The sequence below is a fragment of the Lissotriton vulgaris genome, chromosome 8 (genome assembly GCF_964263255.1).
Source record: "Lissotriton vulgaris chromosome 8, aLisVul1.2, whole genome shotgun sequence".
NCBI classification, from domain to species: Eukaryota; Metazoa; Chordata; class Amphibia; order Caudata; family Salamandridae; genus Lissotriton; species Lissotriton vulgaris.
This window is the reverse complement of record NC_141696.1, coordinates 468,590,095-468,611,427: the sequence shown is the minus strand read 5'-3', so window position 1 is coordinate 468,611,427 and position 21,333 is coordinate 468,590,095. Positions and strand designations below refer to the sequence as shown.

General features: G+C 46.2%; 2 protein-coding genes across 7 annotated transcripts in view; one reads left to right on the top strand and one right to left on the bottom strand.

Annotated features, from left to right (window-relative positions):
• The window catches only part of LOC147697192 (uncharacterized), a gene marked incomplete at its 5' end in the record, with an annotated part of 63,125 nt that extends 57,070 nt beyond the window's left edge, over positions 1-6,055 (top strand). The window contains one exon of the mRNA XM_086933579.1: positions 5,925-6,055. Coding sequence (XP_086789705.1) covers positions 5,925-6,055 — 131 coding nt within the window. The remainder of the gene's footprint in view (positions 1-5,924) is intronic.
• Positions 1-21,333, bottom strand: part of REPS2 (RALBP1 associated Eps domain containing 2) — a 1,031,179-nt gene that overhangs the window by 956,504 nt on the left and 53,342 nt on the right. The gene's annotated exons all lie outside the window — the stretch shown is intronic.

Genomic DNA, 21,333 nt, shown 5'->3' with positions numbered 1-21,333 from the left:
GTTTTACCCAGTGCTTGTGTTTTTTGTTTCCGCTCCCTTTGGTTTCTCGCCCTCTGGCTGCCCTTTCGCACCTCCTAACAGTGCGGCTGTGTGTTGGGTGGGGGTGTGTATCTTGCCTGCACAACAACAGACCTGGAGATGGGGTCTCCCGGGGAGGGCTTGACGCTTGAGCTACTCTTTCGGGGTGAAAACACTCGGAAAGGAGATGTGCACTGTTGCCACTGAACTTGGGCCGGGCCCTTAAAGACACACTCTGCTGGTAGCGGTCACTGCTGCCGGGCGCCAAGAAGCCCTGGCTGTCTCCCTGATAAAATGGCGAAAGAGGACTTAACAGAAAGGTTTGAAATGTTACGATGATTCATCCGCGCACCCCAGACGCACGGCCACCGGGAACAATTAAACGGTTGTGATGGTCTGTTGAATTGCGAAATTCAAGCAATTGAAATGGATGTAATTTTGATGAATGCAACTTGTCTTGGGTTTACAAGGGGCCGCATTTTAAGAGAATAGAGCAGGTTGTTTGCCAGGGTATTTGGCCTCCCGCTGGCTGCCGTTCCTTCAGTCATAAGTAAAACGAACAGTAACGCAAGTTGGCGGCGTTATCTGCAGAGGATCACAGTGGGCGCTGCCTGTTCTCTCGCATCAGCGCTGAGTGTGCACGTGGGCTACGCTGCAGGGGCTGGAGTCCGTGCATGCTGCGGTAGCAGGGTGGGCTGTCAGTTTGCTGCCAACAGACTTGAGTCCCCAGGAAATGCTGCCGCCAGCCGAGTTTGACCGGGCCCACTGACCTCAGCACACGGACACTTTCTGGGAAGATTGCTGCAGGGTTCCCTCGTCTACAAGCGCAGGGCCTCCTTTTCACTGTAGTTTTTTGGGTATTGCTTGTGTCTGCTGTTGTGGTGCAGGTGCCTGGTGGTCAGGTTTCCCACTCAGGACTGTATTTCTGTTTACTTTCCTTCAGGCAGTAGCGAGGCCTGTGTGCTCTCTGTATTGTAGGTGGTGCAGTGCTGGCCCACTTAACTTTTCTTTTCTGGCTCCATATGCGAGTCAGGAGCGCGCTACGTTCATTAAGTAATAGGTGTTTTTGGTAAAGCGCACGACTACCCGAAGGTGTCCTGGCGCTGAATAACAGATGTTTGTTACTCAAAGGTACTCATTTTATCGACCTCAAATGGATGAAAGGCCGAGCGGACCCGCCGGGATTTAAACCTGTGAGCATGAGGTCGAACACAGGCCCCTGCAGTGGCTGCTTTAGCTCACTGAGCCACCAAACCTGCCCCATGTCCTCCTTTCTCTTTGCTCTCTGCACAGAAACAGCAGATCCCAGCGCCACGGCCAGTTTCTGTCTCTTTTGGCGGACGGGACGCATGGGAATCGGCTTTTCAAACTACAATGATTTGGGGACCCCCTCACCCTGAGGGGCTGTGTACTCTGGAATAAAACCACCTTCTGCTACATTTCTTGTCAATACAGGAGTCTCCAGGAAGCAATAATATTTTATAGTGTGGGGCCCACGGCTGCAGCTCTTCCTCCGTAGCGACTGGCTTTTTACTTTTGCAGCAAAATAAATCTTTTTTAAAGTTAAAAGCCAGCAGCAGCGGAGGAAGAGCTGCAGCCGTGGGCCCCACACTATAAAATATTATTTATTTAGCATATTGAGCCATGTGAATGCTTTAGATAAATATAGCTCCGAGCACTGGTAAACGGCTGATGGCAGAGAAACAAGAATACCTGAATGTGCCACTCGAGGCAAAATTCACGTTCAGGTAGTCTTGTTTATTACTGCGCTAGGTAAATGTTTTTTTTTCTTAAAAATTAATTTACATTGACTGGCGTGTCAGGACAGCGTGTAATGTTTGTGAGCGCTCTTGGCGAGTGAGGTGATCTGTGCGCTCCAAAGGTGGGAGAGATGGTGATGGAAGCGCCGCCTCTTCGCTTGGTGTCAGGGTGAAGTCTGCTCTGGGTGTGGCATAGACGGACGAGGACAGTCTCGGGGGTGTTTCTGCCCTGAGCGTGGGTAGGATGTTAAGGACAGGGGGATACTCTGGAGGACCTCGGATAATCGCAGTTTGGTTTCTTCTGTGCTGCAGTTCTGCAGAAATGTTGTATTTGCTGGGGTTGCTGCTGTGTAGGAGATGTGTGAACTCACAGAGTGGGTGAGATGCCCAAGGGAGTACTTTTGTTTTTTGTCCATATCTGAGCGAGAAACGCGAGTTCTTGGGGAGTGGAGAGTGGAGAGTGCAGAGGGAGTGGAGAGTGCAGAGGGAGTGGAGAGTGCAGAGGGAGTGGAGAGTGCAGAGGGAGTGGAGAGTGCAGAGGGAGTGGAGAGTGCAGAGGGAGTGGAGAGTGCAGAGGGAGTGGAGAGTGCAGAGGGAGTGGAGAGTGCTGGAGAGTGCTTGAGAGTGGAGAGTGCTTGAGAGTGGAGAGTGCTTGAGAGTGGAGAGTGCTTGAGAGTGGAGAGTGCTTGAGAGTGGAGAGTGCAGAGTGAGTAGGGAGCGCTTGAGAGTGCAGAGTGAGTAGGGAGCGCTTGAGAGTGCAGAGTGAGTAGGGAGCGCTTGAGAGTGCAGAGTGAGTAGGGAGCGCTTGAGAGTGCAGAGTGAGTAGGGAGCGCTTGAGAGTGCAGAGTGAGTAGGGAGCGCTTGAGAGTGCAGAGTGAGTAGGGAGCGCTTGAGAGTGCAGAGTGAGTAGGGAGCGCTTGAGAGTGCAGAGTGAGTAGGGAACGCTTGAGAGTGCAGAGTGAGTAGGGAGTTCTAGGGAGTGCTAGGGAGTGCAGAGTGATTAGGGAGTGCTAGGGAGTGCTAGAGAGTGCAGAGTGATTGCAGAGATTAAGCTAATGGCAATGTAAATGACAATGCCATTTATTTATCTGTTTTCAAAACCAACACAAATACAAATTTTGTCATTTACAATGCCAATAACTCTAACTTTTCCAAAGGCGAAACCATTGCATTGTAAATGCTTGTTTTAACAGGAGTTGATCACAAGAAGGCCACACAGCACACTCACTTTTTGAGTTGTCCTTTGGTGGAAGCGCCCATGCTATTTTCATCTGGAAGCCATTTTTCTACAATTGTCTAAAAACATCATGGTATTGTTGGAGTGATCTCCTTGGGAGCTGCTGTACCAAAGGCCTGCAGGCAAAAGATGCATCTAAAGATATTGGAACTCAGCAGTAGCTACACATTACATCTTTCACTATGAATATACTACGAATGACAACAACTTTCAACTTTTGCTCTCCATTAAAATAATAATTCTCCAGAAAAGAGATTAACTGATTGGTCAATACCAAGCTGGTGAAGGCACAAGCTGTAGGATTTGTGGTAGATGCCTCTAATCCTTGCAAGGCAGCCTCTGCCATCCTCCTAGTGTTAAAAAATAAAAGCACCTTGATTGTTAGAAAATAAAACATTCTGTAAAGCAACACCGGCTTCATACGCTATTATTCCTCTTGTAAAAAGCGCTCACAAATTGCACTCTAACTTTTTGTGACTTGTCCTATATAGTAACAAGTCCATTCACAAAATAGCGAGATGCAGGGAGTTTCATAAAGACTAATTAAAATTAAAATCCATTAAGCAAGTCGTAATTTGCAAACCCCTGTGATTGGCTGCAAGGGAGAGCAAACACCAATCCATATGATTGTATTCCAAAATAGAAACACTTTTTTTTTTTAGAAGCAGCCCAGCTTCCTTAAAAGAAATCAGTGCTACTTTTTTTTTAAATTCTTTTTGTTGTTGTACATTTTTCAGTTTTGGAATCTTTTAGGGGGAGCAGGCAGTGGTCTCCCTCTTAGGGTGCCCAAGGGGGCTAATTCGCCTCTGCAAATCAGTTATCACCCCCAAGTTGGAGGTTGGTAACTCATCAATGGTTTGTGACTGCAGTTGCAGTCACAGGCCATTGATACATACATTGATACATACCACTCTAAATGAGTTGCGGCCCGTGCAGGTAAGAGTGGTGGGGCGGGTTGGGGGGAAATTTCAACAGACAACGGCAAGGGAAAATTAAATAAATAATTAATTTTTCCTTGTCGTCTGTCAAAATCCCCCCCACTTGGCCCCACCACTCTTACCTGAACGGACAGCGGCTGCTCTAAACCTGAAGTAGGAGGGGATCGCCCATTTCACGCCCCTTCCTCTTTGTGATGCGGAAAGGTTTGCAAAAGTCCTTTCAAGAGGTGGACAGAATGAATTAGGAAGAATGTTACAATTTGTAAAAGGGCTTTTGTACCTAAAGAAATGCATTTTTGCGAACCCAATGATTTTGTGAATCGCAGGGTTTTTGATCGAAAAAATGCCTTGCATAAGAGGACCTTACGCACCTATTTCTAGTGGACACACTAGATGTGCTGTGGTGCAGACTACCTTACATCATTCCTTATGTTTGTCTTCTTTCAGTATCTAAACAGAGGAAGGCAACAGAATGATAGGCAGCAACAACATCAAACTATAAAGAAGAGTAAAATAAGTAAAGGCAACATAATTGAGGAAACATGCAGGGAGTACTCTAGCTTCCCAAAATGGATGCCAATATAAACATTCTACGGATTTACTTCTATTAAGTAAGATAGCTGTGCACATGCTGCAGTGATTTACATTCTAACCTGCAAGTAATAATTCAGAAACTTTGCTGGCGCCTCTCAGCTTTTCACCATTTTGTGAACCATAAAATGACTACAAGTGGGGTAATATAAACTATCAGCCAGATTCATCAAGCGAAATGCGCTCGCAAAAGGGCCATATTCTGAGAATCTGGCCCTTTGCGAGTGCAATTTTTGCATTTGGGATTCATCGTCCCAAATGCAAAAATCGCGAAATAAAGAATTCGCAGATTTGCGAGGATTAGCATTTAAGGAATCTCTATTAGAGATTCCTTAAATGCTATTCATGAAACATTTAAAAATTGCGAATTCGCAATTTAGGAGCACTATTTACGACGAAGTCAAACCTCGTGGTAAATAGCGGAAACTTAGAAAAATGCATTTAAATGCATTTTTCTAAGTTGCATGTTACGCACATACATGTCCTTTGGACATGTGTGTGCACAACATCAGTGTAAATTCACATTTCAGGGGTGCTACAGGGTGTCCTTTGGACACCCCTGGCACCCTTGAAATCGCATCCTTATTTGTGATAAGCAAATTGCTAATTGCAAATAAGGAGTAACTCCCCATTCATTCCAATGGGCCTTTAGGCCGATAGGAATGAATGGGGAGTTTTGCTAATCGCAAATAAGGAGCTGTAGGAATCGCAATTTATTTTGCGATTTCTACATGAATCCCGATTTGCAAGTCCTTAATAGCGATTCCTTAATAATCGCTATTAAGGACTCGCAAATCGGGACTTTGATGAATCTAGCTGTATGTTACACAAAGCCCATGAAACAATTCCGTATGTGGTGCAAGCTATATCACACCACATCATAAATCTAGCTAACCAACTTATGTTGAATCTGTTCATTTAAGAATAGGCTTGGGTGACATTTTAATTACATTGGAGTAATTGGAGTAATTTCGATAATTTTGCGTTACTCTGATGTATTGCGAAATTTTATCTGATTACGCCTGCCCTCATAATTTCAAGTAATATGGGACAAGGATGCTTACTCAAGAGCAGAGGAGCACCGCGAGAGGCTCCTGTTGTGTCTGTTCTGTTGCATTTAGCACTATTTTATAGAGCAAAATGCATCCTCAGGTGGGCCCATTTTGTACGCAAGAATCAATTTTGCGGTAAGTGCCTGGTTACGCTCCTTGCATAATTTTGCGTAATGTCACATCATTTTGCTGTCATTATTTCACAGTGATGTACACGAGTTACGCCCACCCCGATTCAAGGCTTGAACATTTTCAGGACTTTAACATTTTTTTCAGTATCAGGCATTTTTAAATGCATCCGACAGCGTGTTCCTATGATTCTTTTCAGAACACGAGTTCCTCTTCAGGGCTTGTGAAAGGTGTTTTTCACAAGAAAATTGCCTGAAGAGTAGAAGTCCTCCTAGGTATACAATGACCAGCAAAGACGAGGATGTTGCTATGGAAACAGACAAGCGCTAGCAGACAACCACGCCTGTTCCTCAACATAATAAAGGCAGTGGATGTGTGTTTAGAAATCAACTGGAGGGCAGGGGTCGTCAAGCCTCCATCCAGAAAACACTGGAACTGGGGTGAAGCAGCTTTAATAGAAAATGCAGGTTACGATGAGCCAGGTGTGTAACACAGGCCCCTGCAGAGGTCTCCATACCAAGGTCTCCATTCAATGCCAGATCATTGAATATCTGTGAGATATGGAAGAGGAAGGGGTGGGGGGCATCATTTTGCGTTACACCACTGAGAGGTGCAGAATAACAAATATATTTAGCAGCAGCGGCTCCTCCGCAATGGCGGAGGAGTGTTGCCCTACTGCCTGGCTCAGAGCCGGCAAATGTAAAATGAAACAATCTCTTGCATCGTTTTATTTTGCAATTGTGGGCTCTTAGCCAGTGTTGATGGGAGGGGCGGAGGCATAGGGGGGAGGAGGAATGCTACATGGCATCCACTCCACTCTCCAAGTGCTCATGTGTGTTTGGCAAGTCGTCTGAGGCTGGCCAAAACCCACATGCGCACTTAGGTTTCTCCAGCCCTCACAGACTCCCTGGCCTGAACCGGGCATCTTTCTAGCCCACTCAGGACAATCCCCGCGCTGCTCTGCAGCATGGGGATTGGATGGGAGTCTTTACCAGGGGATGCTGGGATCCCGGAAGAGGAGAGGCAGCACGAAGCTGGAGCCAGCCGGCGGCTAAAGGAAAGTTTTTAAAAAATTTTTTATTTCTAACACTACCCCTCACTCCCCCCGCGCTCCCTCTAACCGCCCCACCACCCTTTATTTGTGGCAGCCGCAACTGATATTTAGTACACAAAAAACAGAGAAACCTTCATTACAAGATAAATTACAGAGCAGAATGGTGTAGTATGGTTGGGGTATCTTTGCCTTTCCTGTTGCCTGTCCAATCATTTGCCAATTAGGACCAGTTGGTTTGTTGCCTTACTGTCGTCTCACTCGGTCGGACATCATGGAATTTGTATGCTATGGAAAGTAATGTAATTGTAATGTTATGGTACTTGCTTCACGCTTTATACCTCTCGTGTGGAGCTGAAGCACACTGTCAGACGTGTAAAGTGTGGCCTAAGGGGAAAGGATGTGGCCTAATGGCTAGGGTAGTCGACCTCAAATTTGGGGAACCGGTTTCGAGTCTCGGAAACCACGCTTAACATCCTGTGATTCTGGGCAAATCACTTAATCTTCCTGGGACTAACCCAAAAAAATGAATTTGTCCTTATGTAATGCAACTAGTGCTCATGTAAAGTGTGCTCTGATACCTTATATCTTCGGTTCAAGTTCACGCAATATAAAACTCCGGAAAAAAAGTGGCCACAGTGGACGCAGGGAGGCCCCAGCAGATATCAGGGGAGGCAAGTAACAGCACACTGAGTATTACACAGGGTATCGCGGAGTGACCACGAGCGATCACCCTGCCTTTTATTTATACCCTCGGGCCGCGCCGGCCCCTTGGACTGTGAAGTGCGGTACACTGTATCGCAGAGGCCGGGGTGGCACTCTACAAGACAGGTGCACAGTATACCCGAAAACACTGCTTGGTTGGAAGGATGTTGTATTTGCTGTGAAGTCTATGCGGGAATGGTTTAGTTGTTGTGTATGAATGACAAGAGTGGTGCTCTTATCCTGTCTTGCATCATTTAAAGCACGGTAGTGGGAAAAGTGAAAGCCAGAGCACAGACAGTTTAGTTTAGTCAGCTGCAATGAGTTATTCTGCAGGTCTCCAATGAGGTTTTTTATGTGTGATCCCCAAACCAATAACCCATTAACCGTGGTCATTGTCGCACTTAGAGGTGACCAATCCATATGGGGAGAGGATGTGGCCTTACGGCTAGAGCAGTTGACTTTGACGCTGGGGAACCGGGTTCGAGTTTTGGCATGGAAGCTCAACAGCCTGTGACTCTGGGCAAAACACTTAATGTCCCTGTGCCTTACAAAAATGAATGTGTCATTGTGTAACGCAACTGGTGCTCATATAAAGCTCTCTGATACCTTCTGGTCAAGTTCACGCTGTACAAAACTCCGGAAAATAAAATAAATATGTATGTATTCTTGACGATGACCAGAGAGAAAAGGTTAAAAAAACCACTGGGGTGGTCTGCATTAGAGCCATTGCTAATGCAAGCTGTTGCTGTATGAACTAGAGTTCCAAGTGCTTTAGAGTGTCCAGTCTTGAAGCTGTGTTGGGGGCCATGTTGGAATCAGCAGCAACAATCCATAATAAAGTCAACCAAGATACCCAATGGCTGCATTATGGACATAGTTCACAATTGTTTGCAACACCTGCCGTAGTGACAGCAGGCAGATCTCAGTGCACAGGGAGCATGGTCTCTTGATATCGCATGGATTGTTTTAGACGATTGATGGCGTTTGCCAGACAGTTGAGATGTTTTACTCACTACAGGTTCTTCACATTATTGTTTCGGGAGGTTCAATATGGGACAGGAGGTATGTTCCTGTCTGCTCTGATTACCAGTAGCCATAAACAAGCATTTCTTTTACACCAAGAGAGGTATAAGCCTATTTTGGGGACTGCACTCATTTCCACTGTACATGATTGCGCCCACTTATATTATCTTCTGAGGCATTTCCTGGAATTGGATTCATTCCTGAGTTTGTCTTGGAGCTCACTTGAGTTGAGTATTTCGTTCTGAGTTTGAGGCTGTTCGTTTTTGTGGAGCCAAATACTTAGGGGTCTATTAGTATATCATATCGGACGGATCGCCACCGCCATAAGGGCGGTGGCGATCCGCCCGCCATTTCCCACCGCCCGCCTCCCATTTCCCCCGCCATCACCGCCCGCCTCCCATTTCCCCCGCCTTATTACGATGGCGGGGGGGGCAGGCGGGCGGAAAAGGGGCTGAATATGGTGCCGGTGTCTGCAAGACACCGCCATCCATAGTATTATGCAGGCAGCAACGTGCCTTTCCATGGCGGCGTTGCCGCCATGGAAAGCAATGCGGTGTCGGAATGTGTGGGCCCGTTACGGGCCCCCGGTGTGTTGGAGGGGTTGCAGATGGGGGTACCTATGGTAACCCCCTGCATTTGCATGCACAACGTGGCAGGCACAGCACAGTGCCTGCCGCATTGTGCATGCAAATGCACAACATGCCTTTTTAACATTGTGGCAGGTACTGCTGAAAGCACCACCCGTCGCAATGTAACAAATGCGGGATGTGCCCGCCAGTGTGGAAGGCGCATCCTAATTTGCATCACGGGACTGCCGCACATATGGCAGGCGGTTCCTTTTGCCGATGCGGTGGCAGGCGGACTTTGTCCGCCCACCATTATAATAGACCCCTTAGCTTGGTTCTGAATCCTTATTTCGGGAAACCGAGGAGTGTACCTCCTTTCTAGACTACAAATGGTCTTGCATACTTCCTAACTCAGGTCGGAAGGAGTTCAACGTTTTGTTGCCTTCACTATGAACGCTATCCCACCAATGGTGTTTTTCTTGTTGGACGGAATAGTTAGACGAGTTGCTGGCCCTAAGGAGATTATTTTGTTCTGCGCATATCTGTGGAATTTAGCTTGCAGGTACTACAGACTTTTTCCTTGATTGGCTCTGTAAGTGATGCCCAGCACTTTAAAGGCAAGAGTGTCTGGTTATAAGGACCCAGTGCAATGCATAGGCACCAGGGTAATATGTTACCTTGGATAGAAGTGTAATAACAGTGTTGCTGAGGAGTTTTGAACCCTCTGTAATGTGCATAGTAAGAAGCAAGAAAGTTCACCGTTCATTTTAGGTCATCCCAAACAGGATCCAAGGCAAATTCATGACCGCTTCCTGGATGGGACCCAGATACACAGAAAAGCAAAGTAAATGGTGGAATGGAATGCACCCTGAACAACTTCAGTGGTTCAGATTGATTCAAGAATTTCATGCAGCACTTGGCGATGTCTAAGCAAGTCCTACAATTGGCCGCGCCATGCCGAGACGCGATTACTGCGCTTTCTACACTAAAAAGACACAAGCCACATCTCATAGATGATGCTGAATAAGACTGAAGCCAGTCAGTGGTTCTTTGTGATACTATTGAGAGGAACCCCTTAGTTTGGGGCTGGACTGTTGTTTTGTATACAACTAAGACAGAATTGCAAATAGGTGGGTGAAACATTTTTCCACGTGTGATCGTCTCCAGGAACATTGCATGCATGATGCTGGCACAATGTACTGCCCAGTGCTTAATTTGTAAAAACATAAGTACAAGGGCCCCATGTCAGGGGGCCACTTCAGCTCGTCCCGCCCATTGCCCCTGACAGTGCTGCCAATGACATTACAAGCTCCTTGAGACTCTCCGGGTGAGTAGTGCGCTTTATAAATGCTTTGATTGATTGATTGAAACACATCTACTAACCATCACACTCCTACAAGTGTGAGAATTCATACTATCACTGGCCACCAAAGCTATTAGGTGGCGATGGTGGGTATTAGTCATTTTTCTACGTATATTGAATTTATAAACAACTTCTGCTGTGCTAATCTCTAAATTAGGCGAACAGCGCCACCATGTGGCCGACTGCCATAGGTACTGGTGCTAACAATTAGGTGCCAGCGCCCAGCACCAGAAACCACTGGCTCAAATTAAGCACCGGTCTACTGCTTATAAAGTTTCAAAGGTCGATGCTTGTGTAACATTCATCGCCACAGCATACACTCAGTTTCACAGCTCCTGAAAGATATTTTCTGCTCAAACTAAGCCTCCTATTACACAATTACCATAAATAAAGGAAAAACGGAAATTAGAAGAAATAAGCCAATCATTCAGGATTTCAGCGGATTACGGTTGCATTATACAGTTTTGAATGGGCCTAATCTGCATAGAAGTGTCCTTCTCTGTAACAGAATAAACCAGAAAATAACAAAGAAACAGGACATGTCGAAGTTAATTACCCATGGCTTCCAGCCATCACATTTTGCTGTCTGGATATCTTGAGCCAGGAGAAGACATTATGGCAAGGGGACTGATCAGCTTGCAGTTTTCTCCTTATCTCTCTGTGACCTTTCCCTTCTATCAAGTCACTACTGCTTAACAGTTTTCTGTGTTTAGCATACTCACCATTTGAGGCTATTATCTGACTACGCGTGTATTGTTTCTGCGGGGTAGGGTCAGAGTTCCAGGTACATCAGTGTTTACCTACAGGGACTCTCTGGTGCTTTTACTTTCAAAAGTTTCTTTGTCAGTCTGACTCCTTTTCACTTGCTATTGCACCCACTGAGCTCCATCGGTGCTGATACTTTGTTAGACTGACAGTACAGATAGGGTCCTGTTGGCTCAGTCTGTACTATCAATCCCACAAAGGTCTTCATTCTGCGAAGCTCAGTGAAACTCCGGGGAACCAGGTATATCGGCAGCAACAGAACTGCTTTTACCAGTCAAAATCTCCAGGTGAAAGTAAACCGATCCAAAGTGTTTTAGGGGATCTCAAAATTCTGATTTAGTTGATAGCTTCTGTTGCCGGCCCGGTGAGAAACAAGAGCAGTGGTTAATTTAAAAAAAAAAAGTGCTGGGGCTCTCGTCATGAGACAGCTTGAATCAGCCCATTTCTCGTGTTAGCACAGCCAAAAACAGAACCAACTACTAACCAGGAAAGTGGGGAGAGGATGTGGCATAATGGCCAGAGCTGCCAACTTCGGAGATGGGGAACCAGTTTGGAGGCTCAGTGTCAGCTTAACATCCTGTGATTCCGGGCAAATCACTTAATCTGGTGAGCCAAAGGAACTTCATACCCCTACTAGCAGAACACCGCGAGCCGCTTCTGCAGAGGGGTGGAGAAAGGACCTTCGAAGACCTATTAGAAATCCCGCTGTGCAGGACTTATTGGAGGTAACAGGAGGGGTAGTTGGCTTCTAAGGCCATCCTTGGGGGCCAACTACCCCTCCACTTAGCTCCAGTAAGTCCCACACAGCGGGATTTCTGAGACCTCGTGGAAGAACACGCACCCTTTCTCCGCTATTCTGAAAGCGCTCCTCCTGGCGCACTACTAGTAGGGGGATGAAGTTCCCTTGGCAATTGAGGGTCCTTGGGGGTCGAATTCCCCTCCTGTTACCTCCAGCATACATGCCATGTAGACAGTCCGGCGAGAATTTAGAGGTCACTTATACGTGGAGCTTAAGCCTCAGCCTGGGCCGAGTTTAGGGGTAACAAGACAGGAGATCTTATTTGTATTTTTTAGATACGTTCAACAGGGCGGGTAGAAACAAGAGTACGTTTGGGGGTGTGCCAGGGTTCTCTAAATTTGCCAGAGGAAGAAAGAGGTTCACCCCTCCTCTTGCTCTGCCAATGGAGACCAGTCCTGATGTGGGGCCTGTCATCCAGCCGGAGACAATTTACTGCTCAAAGGACACCTCCACCTCAATCACAGCCTGGAGGCCCTTAGAAAAGCTTCTTTGGAACATCAGCAACAGACCCAAGCATGGTGCCAAACACAGTTGCTGAGTCCTCACTGGGATTGACCAAACACCTCCATAATGAACTCTCCCTCTTCTCTCTAAAGTTTCCCAACAACTCTGCACAGAAGCTAATTCGGGGTAAAAATCCCATTATTGCAGATTGTCCGTTTTGGAGTTTTTACTGCTGTTGTCATAAAAAATAAACAGCGGTGTCCTCCCTCCAACAATAGCCTGCTGTAAAGACTACTCATTCTAACTTTCTTCTGCTTCGGCAAGACACAAGGGGGCATATTATCAAGGGGGTTTATCTCCGCTTTTTTGGCTTTAAAAGCCAAGAAAGCGGAGATAAAATTATCTCCCTATTACCAAGCTGTCGCTAACACCAGTTAGTGACAGCTAATAGGAGATAGCGACCATCTTGGGCCCCGCTTTGCATGTCAGTGATATTTATCACTAATGACATGCAAAGTGGGCGTGCCAAGATGTTAGCGACTGGAAACAGTCCCTAACATCGCTATCTCCTATTACCAACTTTTGGAGATATTCGCGCTAAGCGCGAATATCTCCAAAAGCTAACGCCTGCCCTGAGCACTTCTTAGCCATGTTATCCAATGGGAGGTGGATAACATGGCTAAGAGCATTTGCTCGATAATGCACGAATATCGCTGACTTTTCAGCGATATTCATGCATTGCGGCCGTTTTTTATCGCATTTGCGATAAACCTTGCTAATAGCAAGTTTTATCTGCGATAAAAATCGCCGATTTGCGGCGATAATTTTTGTCTCTAAACAAGTTAGAGACAAAAATTATCGCTAGTTGTTGGTAATATGCCCCAAGATTCCCTCGATCAGCAGGTCATGGATGTTCTTGCTCCATGTTTCTTCACCGCTGGGTGTCCAATCCATTCACAGGTTTGCAGAAAAGGACACGCTAGTGCAGATGGACAAAGCGTGGACAGGACACGCTTTCTAACCAGGGTTTCTACGAAAGATCTTCATGTCCAATGTATAGATTAATATAATCACACAGGCGTCAGGTTACGCCGCTGAACAGCTGCAAAATGTCCAATTGTGTTCATGTTTCGCTTAAGTGAAACAGGGCCTGATGTACTGAGGTGGATTTGCAAAGCAGCCAGTATTTTTGTACTCTTCCTAATACTATTTATGAAGCAGACTCCCTGTGAATGCAGGGAGGGGAAGCTGGGAAGTACAGTCGACATCTGTCCTTAAATTTGCAATCACTGAACGTGTTTTTTAAAGCGGTCACCCAGATCGGACTAGGGAACGCACACCATCACCAGCAATTGAGTTGCACCGGATGCGCAGCGGGGGGCGGTGGTGGGAAACAGCTGCTGATTTGAGTACAGGGGCCGATATTGCATAATTGCTGCAAAACCGGCCCGCTGTACAGGCCCGGCTCCAGGAATTTTTATTTGGCTGGGCCAAGGGTGCTTTCGGGTTGGCCACTACCAGCCCAATTTGTCGCTTCTGGAGGTAGTCTACAAGCCATAGATTACATCATATCTACTTGCAAACAGTCACCAAGATACAAGGATTGCTTCTGTGTGTATACAGAGCATGTGGAGAGTTATTTACTGGCGCCCCACCACTAACCTATTTCTCTGTAGATACCTTTACTACCATCCTCCAACTGTGCACTCCATCTCTCTGTAGCCCCTCCCCCTCATGACCTCCTCCTCAGACTCCCTCACTACCACCCTCCACTAGTGTCCCTCATCACTCCGTATCTCCCCCAATGACCTCCTCCTCCGATTCCCTCACTGCTACCCTCCAACGGTGCCCTTCATCTCTCCAAAGCCCCTCCCCCTAATGACTTCGTCCTTGAATCCCCTCAGTACCACCCTCCAACTGCACCCTCCTCTCTCCAAAGGCCCTCCTCCTTATGACCTCCTCCTTGGATTCCCTCAGTGCCACCCTTCACCAGTGCCCCTCATCGCCCCATAGCCTCTCCCCTATTGACCTCCTCTGCGGATTCCCTCATTGCCACCCTCCAACAGTGCCCCTCATCCCTCCGTAGCCCCTTCCCCAATGACCTCCTTCTCAGATTCCCTCACTTCCACTCTCCAACAGTGACCCTCATCGCCCCAAGCCCCTTCTCCTCGCATGCCCTCACCGCCACCCTCCAACAGTGCTCCTCACAATCTCCCGATAGCCCCTCCCCCTCATGACTTCCTCCTCAGTCTCCCTCACTACTACCCTCTACCAGTGCCCCTCATCCCTCCGTATCTCCCACCATCCCCCCATGACCTCCTCCTTGGATTCACTAATTGTCAACCTCCACCAGTGCCCCTCATCGCTCCATAGCCTTTCCCCCTCATCACCTCCTCCTCAGACTCCCTCACTACCACCCTCCAACAGTTCACTTCATCTCTCCGTAGCCCCCCCATGACATATTCCTTGGATTCCCTCACTGCCACCCTCCACCAGTGCCGCTCATCGCTCCATAGCCTCTCCCCCATGACCTACTCCTCGGATTCCCTAATTGCCACCCTCCACCAGTTTCCCCCATCGCTCCATAGCCTCTCCCCTTTTTGACCTCCTCCTCGGATTCCCTAATTGCCACCCTCCACCAGTGCCCCTCATTGTTCCATAGCCTCTCCCCATCATCACCGCCTCCTCAGACTTCCTCACTACCACCCTTCAACAGTGCACTTCATCTCTCTGTAGCCCCCCATGACATACTCCTTGGATTCCCTCACTGCCACCCTCCACTAGTGCCCCTCATAGCTCCATAGCCTCTCCCCATCATCACCGCCTCCTCAGACTTCCTCACTACCACCCTTCAACAGTGCACTTCATCTCTCTGTAGCCCCCCATTACATACTCCTTGGATTCCCTCACTGCCACCCTCCACTAGTGCCCCTCATAGCTCCATAGCCTCTCCCCATCATCACCGCCTCCTCAGACTTCCTCACTACCACCCTTCAACAGTGCACTTCATCTTTCTGTAGCCCCCCCATGACATACTCCTTGGATTCCCTCACTGCCACCCTCCACTAGTGCCCCTCATAGCTCCATAGCCTCTCCCCCTCATCACCTCCTCCTCAGACTTCCTCACTACCACCCTCCAACAGTGCACTTCATCTCTCTGTAGCCCCCCAAAGACATACTCCTTGGATTCCCTCACTGCCACCCTCCACTGGTGCCCCTCATAGCTCCATAGCCTCTCCCCCTCATCACCTCCTCCTCAGACTTTCTCACTACTACCCTCCAACAGTGTACTTCATCTTTCCGTCGTAGCCCCCCATGCCCTCCTCCTCGGATTCCCCAATTGTCACCCTCCAACAGTGTCCTTCATCTCTCTGTAGCCTCTCTCTCATATTCAATTTCATTTGTTGTATAGCGCTAATCATAGTGTAGGGTGCCACAGTACTTACATCATGCAGAGACAATGAATCATACAAGTATGTAAATCAGTCTATAGGGAATGTCACATAAGCCAATGAGGATTACAAGGTGTAGGTATCACATGTCATCCACACTGGTGGGCAGCATGTTTTAGGAGGGTTTGGTCTGGAGAAGCACAAACACAGGACTTAAAGCATACTCCAGTGGTTTCGGAGTTGGCTTTACTGATTAAAATGTATATCTGCCAAAACAAACTCTTTATAGCAACATTAGAGTAATGAAAGACAGGGTAAATTCTAACTATATTGCCACACCAAAAAAATAAGTTCTAATTCTACCATTCACGTTTGTATGCAGCTCTTTGATGTCAGTTCATATGTCACTGTCCTATTTTAGGATTGTAACTTCTGTACTGCAAGTAACCCACTGAGCTATCCACATAAATACAGTTTATCTGCATTTAAAAATTAGTAACAGACAAAATATTGCTCTCATTAATCACCAGAGTTATCTGTACATTTTAGTAGTTGTGTCTTGCATCCGTCATGATAATGATACAACGATATAAAATATACACAGCATACACGAAGTATGTGTCATGCTGGGCCCTCATAGATTTTTCAAAAAAATAACTAATATACACACATCCTCGAAGCATACATCTAGCTGGGCCTTCGCAGATTTAGAAAAACACGGAACAATAGCTTCACATTCTCTTAACTGCTCCGTTCAAACTCTGTGGCACAGCCCGATCTCTTAAACAGCTGAAGGGGTCTGGAAAGGTGAATCTGGATCAACAAACTTCTTTTCTCCGCAGTGGGACAGTGCGCACACATTACCCGGTGCCAAAGAGGATTTCTCCCCTTCGCCATGCTCCTGTACCTGCACAAGTGGGCGGGGATACAACCCACCTTCCTAAAAGGAGATGCATGATTGGGGGTGCCTATGAGAAAAAGCCCAGGCCCAATCGCGCAACTCCTAGAAAAATAAGAAAAATAACGTTCAGATGAACGTTTTAATTGCCGTGGCCATTTGCTGTTGCCCCCCTGACGTCAGGGCCATGGTTCATGTTTGGGTCGGCCTGGCCCACCCAGCCCACCCGCTAGAACCGGGCCTGCCGCTGTATCAAAAACGGCCCCACCGGTCCAAAACTGGCCCCCACCCTTCAGGCCCATTGGGAAAATGCCCGTGCCCACTACATCCAGTCTGGCACTGCAGTCGCCACCTACTAAAAGGAGATGGGCTGCTTTAAAAAATAGAGGTCGACATTTGGTGATAGGCATTGGGGGAAAATGCAGCGCTGCTGCACCCCCCATGACACACAAATCTTCACAAGGTGGAAGCTGTCCTACTGAGGCTGGGATAACATTCCCTTTAGAGAGATGGTATCAGATCATTGGTTTGCAAATCACTGATACATCCCATTGCAATTCGGTAATTGAAGGAAAGAGTCCTTTTACACCTCTGACTTGTAATCAGCCTGCAATCGGTTGCAGGGCATTTTGTGAGTCAGAAAGTCATATTCAACTTTGCAATGTGTACTTTACAGTGATGGTTCCTCCACTAACATTCCGTCCATCATCTGGTGTGTTTTGCGGTTCCTCCAATAAGGCAGATGAGCGTCGCCCCACTGCTCTCTGAGCAGTGTAAAAGGAAAAATAAAATGATAGTAACAGAATGTTAATAACGTTACGTCATTATAATTTTATGTTTATTATGGAGCCTGGTGCGGGTGGTGCTGGGCTATGTGAAGTCAGAGCAGGGAAGAGGAGTAGTGGTGGGCACCATAAGTGCACATGACGGTTTGGCCGGCCATCTTGGGCCGGCCAAATAATCATGTGCACTTAGTATGTCTCCACCTGGCTATGTTGTACAGGCAGGGGAGAATTAGCACAGGTTACCTGTCCCTGTCTAAGCATCGAACCAGGGCACTCAGACCAATCCCAGCAATTCTTTCATGCGGGAAATAGTACTCCCAAACCGCTGGGATTGACATCTGGGAGTCTATGCAGTGTGCACCAGCTGCCAGAGTCCAGGATCGGGAGAGAGGAGCAAGGCAGCGGCCACCGCAGGAGCGGCAGGTAAGTACACTTGCATTTATTTTTAATTATGTCTTCTTGTTTGTTTCCCCACCTTCCCGCCCCCACCACTTTGCAATGCTTGAGCCGCTACTGGCATTTTATAGATTGTGAATAACCTTTTTGGAGCCACAAAGCCTCTGGTTTTGTGAATCATAGGCTTTGCAAATGAAAAAAAAGCTTAGTACATTGGATGCTTGCATTTGTATTTTCAGGTAATATGGATTCAGTATACAATTTTATTGATTTAGAGCTATACGTATCAAGAATTTTTCTGGTCGCATATGGTCCGATTCACAGAATCGGGTCACTCACGACCAGAAAAATGTATTTTGGCAAGTATCAATTCCAAATTGTGATTCAGTAACATGTTACCGAATGACAGTTTTCAATTGCAAATACATATCGATTCGGTACAAAGAAGTGGCATGTTTAGGGCGTCCCTTCCTAATACCAAATCACAATGGTATGTAAGAATGTTTTGCAACCAAAATGTGGTCGCAATACATTAGCATTTTACCACCTACTTCAAGTGGTGGTAACCCATTTGCAAAAGCATTCCCCTTTGAGAATGCAAACAAAGATATTTGTTAGGAGCAGCCTACTCTTAAAAAATGAAACTGCAAAGTTTCATTTTTCTATTTAAATGCATCCCGTTATTCTTGAAGGTAAACAGAAGGCATTTAAAAAAAAAAGAAAATTGCTTTATTAAAAAGCAATCACAGCCATGGTGCCCAGCAGGCCACCATCTCTGCAATGTCAGCGATGCCTAATGGGTCGTAAATTGCAACCTGCTTCATTAATATTCATGAGGTAGGTCTATTTGCAACCCACTAGGAATTGCCAATGAAACTCAAAACAGGTTCATACATTAGGAATACCGATTTCCTAATTGCGACTTGAGTGAATCGCAATTTGGAAATCGGTATACCTAAAGTTAGTACACCTAGCCCTTACTTCTTTATGCATCTCCAGCCCCTCGAATATTCCAATGATGCCTTTGATGCATTTCGATCATCACTCCTCTAGACCAGTTCTCAAAGTTTGTATACTATAGTGCCATGGAAGAGTAAAGCTGCCTGTGGATAGCTTGGTTAAAATATGCCAGTTCCGACTCTTCCTTTCATGCTACATTGTAGAACCTGAAATGTGAAGAATAATTCTCCACAGATGAATAGACAGGAGGCTTAGAGGTGGCCTTACAGAACTAAAAGCCCAGGCTCCAAACTCAGCGGTTCTAGACTCACCAAAAGCGACTAAAGCAAAATATCATCTTCGCTGTATCCACTTTTCTAATTTCCCTACATAATACCGTACTAGCCAACTAGCCAGTCCTTCCACTCTTGATTACTACACATCACAAAGTATTTGAACTTTTGTTTTTGTGGTTGGCACCGAATCTTGCTGCCTTTTAACATTTGGGATTTCTGTCCTTAACATTCCATTGCTATAACCCCCAACCTAATACCAACTGATATTAACCAGGAGATACCCCATTTCCGCAGTAGATTGGCGTTGGACACAGCGTGCCATCAAATACTGCTGCACAGACACTCTGATCTTGGGATTAAAGACCTGGTCGTGTCTTCGAAGGCCAATATCTTGTCCAACAGATTTTTTTCAAGCATCTCTTCTACCTTCAATATTCTCTCTTCAACCATATTTATTCAGGACGACCGAAGGCTAAATTTTGTTTGCTTTTCAATCTCCACATGCTCCAGCTAGCCCACTTAATTCAATATTGTTGGTTTGATCTCTTTCTCCACTCTAATGACACACAAATAGTTATCAACATCACCAAAAATGTTACTCTCTTGGCAAAACATTTACTTGAGCATCTTTCTAAAGTTGATCATTGGATGTGCTATAATCATCTGTAACTAAACACAACAAAACAGGGATCCTTTGAAGCCATCATCATTCTGGGAACTCCCTTTTTGCCTTTGATCTTTGGTCCCAAAACGTGTCCCAGTATAAGCAGTGAACAATCTAAATGTAAACTAGGATTCAGAATAACAATAACTGCACAGATAGGTGCTGAAGTTAAAGCCTGCTTTTTACTGTTTCACTCATTGAAATTGGTTCTCCGTTACTTTTCTTTTTCCCCCTCAGGGTTCAACTTATTAACGCATTTGTGTCTCAACAGATGGAATACTGTAACACCATGCATCTTGATTTCCCCAACTACCCAATTAAAACAATAAAGAACCACAAGATTAGTTCTGGGCCTATGACCAATGAACCATCACCATCCAGTATTTACTACTTACTCTACAGAGGCTGCGGATTAAAAAAAAGGTTGTTTGCAAGTCTATGTAACAGATACTAAAAGTCCTGTTCAACTCCAAGAAATTAACTTTCAGCCAGCCAGCACAGTACATATCAGAATTTAACATCCAACATTAAATTTGTTTTGGAGTTGGCTAAGATATGCTTAAAACTGTTGGAGTTCAAGATCTTCTCGTTGGATGACTGAATCCACAAGATGGAATAAATTGCCCCTGCGCCTTCAAGAGAAATCTAATCTGCTCAAATTTCACAAATCTTTAAAAGCATCTCTGTTTCCGGCATTTTAATTCAGAAGCAAGCCCAAGACAATGCTAAATCTGCGGGTGATCCAGAAATGTTCTTCACACTTTCACTGCTCTTCAAACACAATTAGAGGAGGCTAATTCTGCCATAGCTGGTATTAACGTGTACACACTCAGGGAGAATTGGATATGTCCATTGAATCTGCAGCTACACAGGTTTAAGCTGGGCGCTTCACTTGCACATACCTACAGGAAAGACAACACTGCAAGGTAACAGGGCAGAGAGGGGTTCTCTTTCCAACTAAGAGACAATATTCTGGACATGCTAGCAAAAAGGATCCAATCCTTTCCTCTCAACCTCAGTCAATCAGTCACTAGGCTTCTCCATACTCAAGGTCTCAAGCGAGGTGCATCAGGGACCATCTCTACTCTGCCTGCTGTTCAGAATCCTGGTATAGCTTCTTCAGGAAGACAAGGTACATTTCCAAATCTATTCCAACACACAACTCTAACTAAAACTGGAAAATCAGCAGGTGCACCAGTCCAACATCAACATATGTCTGGACCATGTATTTCACAGACTGAAAATGTACTTTCTCTGAGGACTGAATGCGTTTCAACAGGCCTCCAACTTTAACACCTTTCCATCCACTTTGCAGAAAGGAAGGAGTCTGGAAGTCTTGTTAGAAGGTAAACTTTCATTCACTCTACAAGATAGAACAATGGCTAGAGGCATTGGAAGGGAGCTCTTATAATTACAGAAAATCCTCCAACTCTTATAACCAGAATATCGTATCGAGCTGGCACGAGCCCTTGTGAAGGTCAACGCAGATCACTGTAACATCATTTACACCAGGCTCACAAAG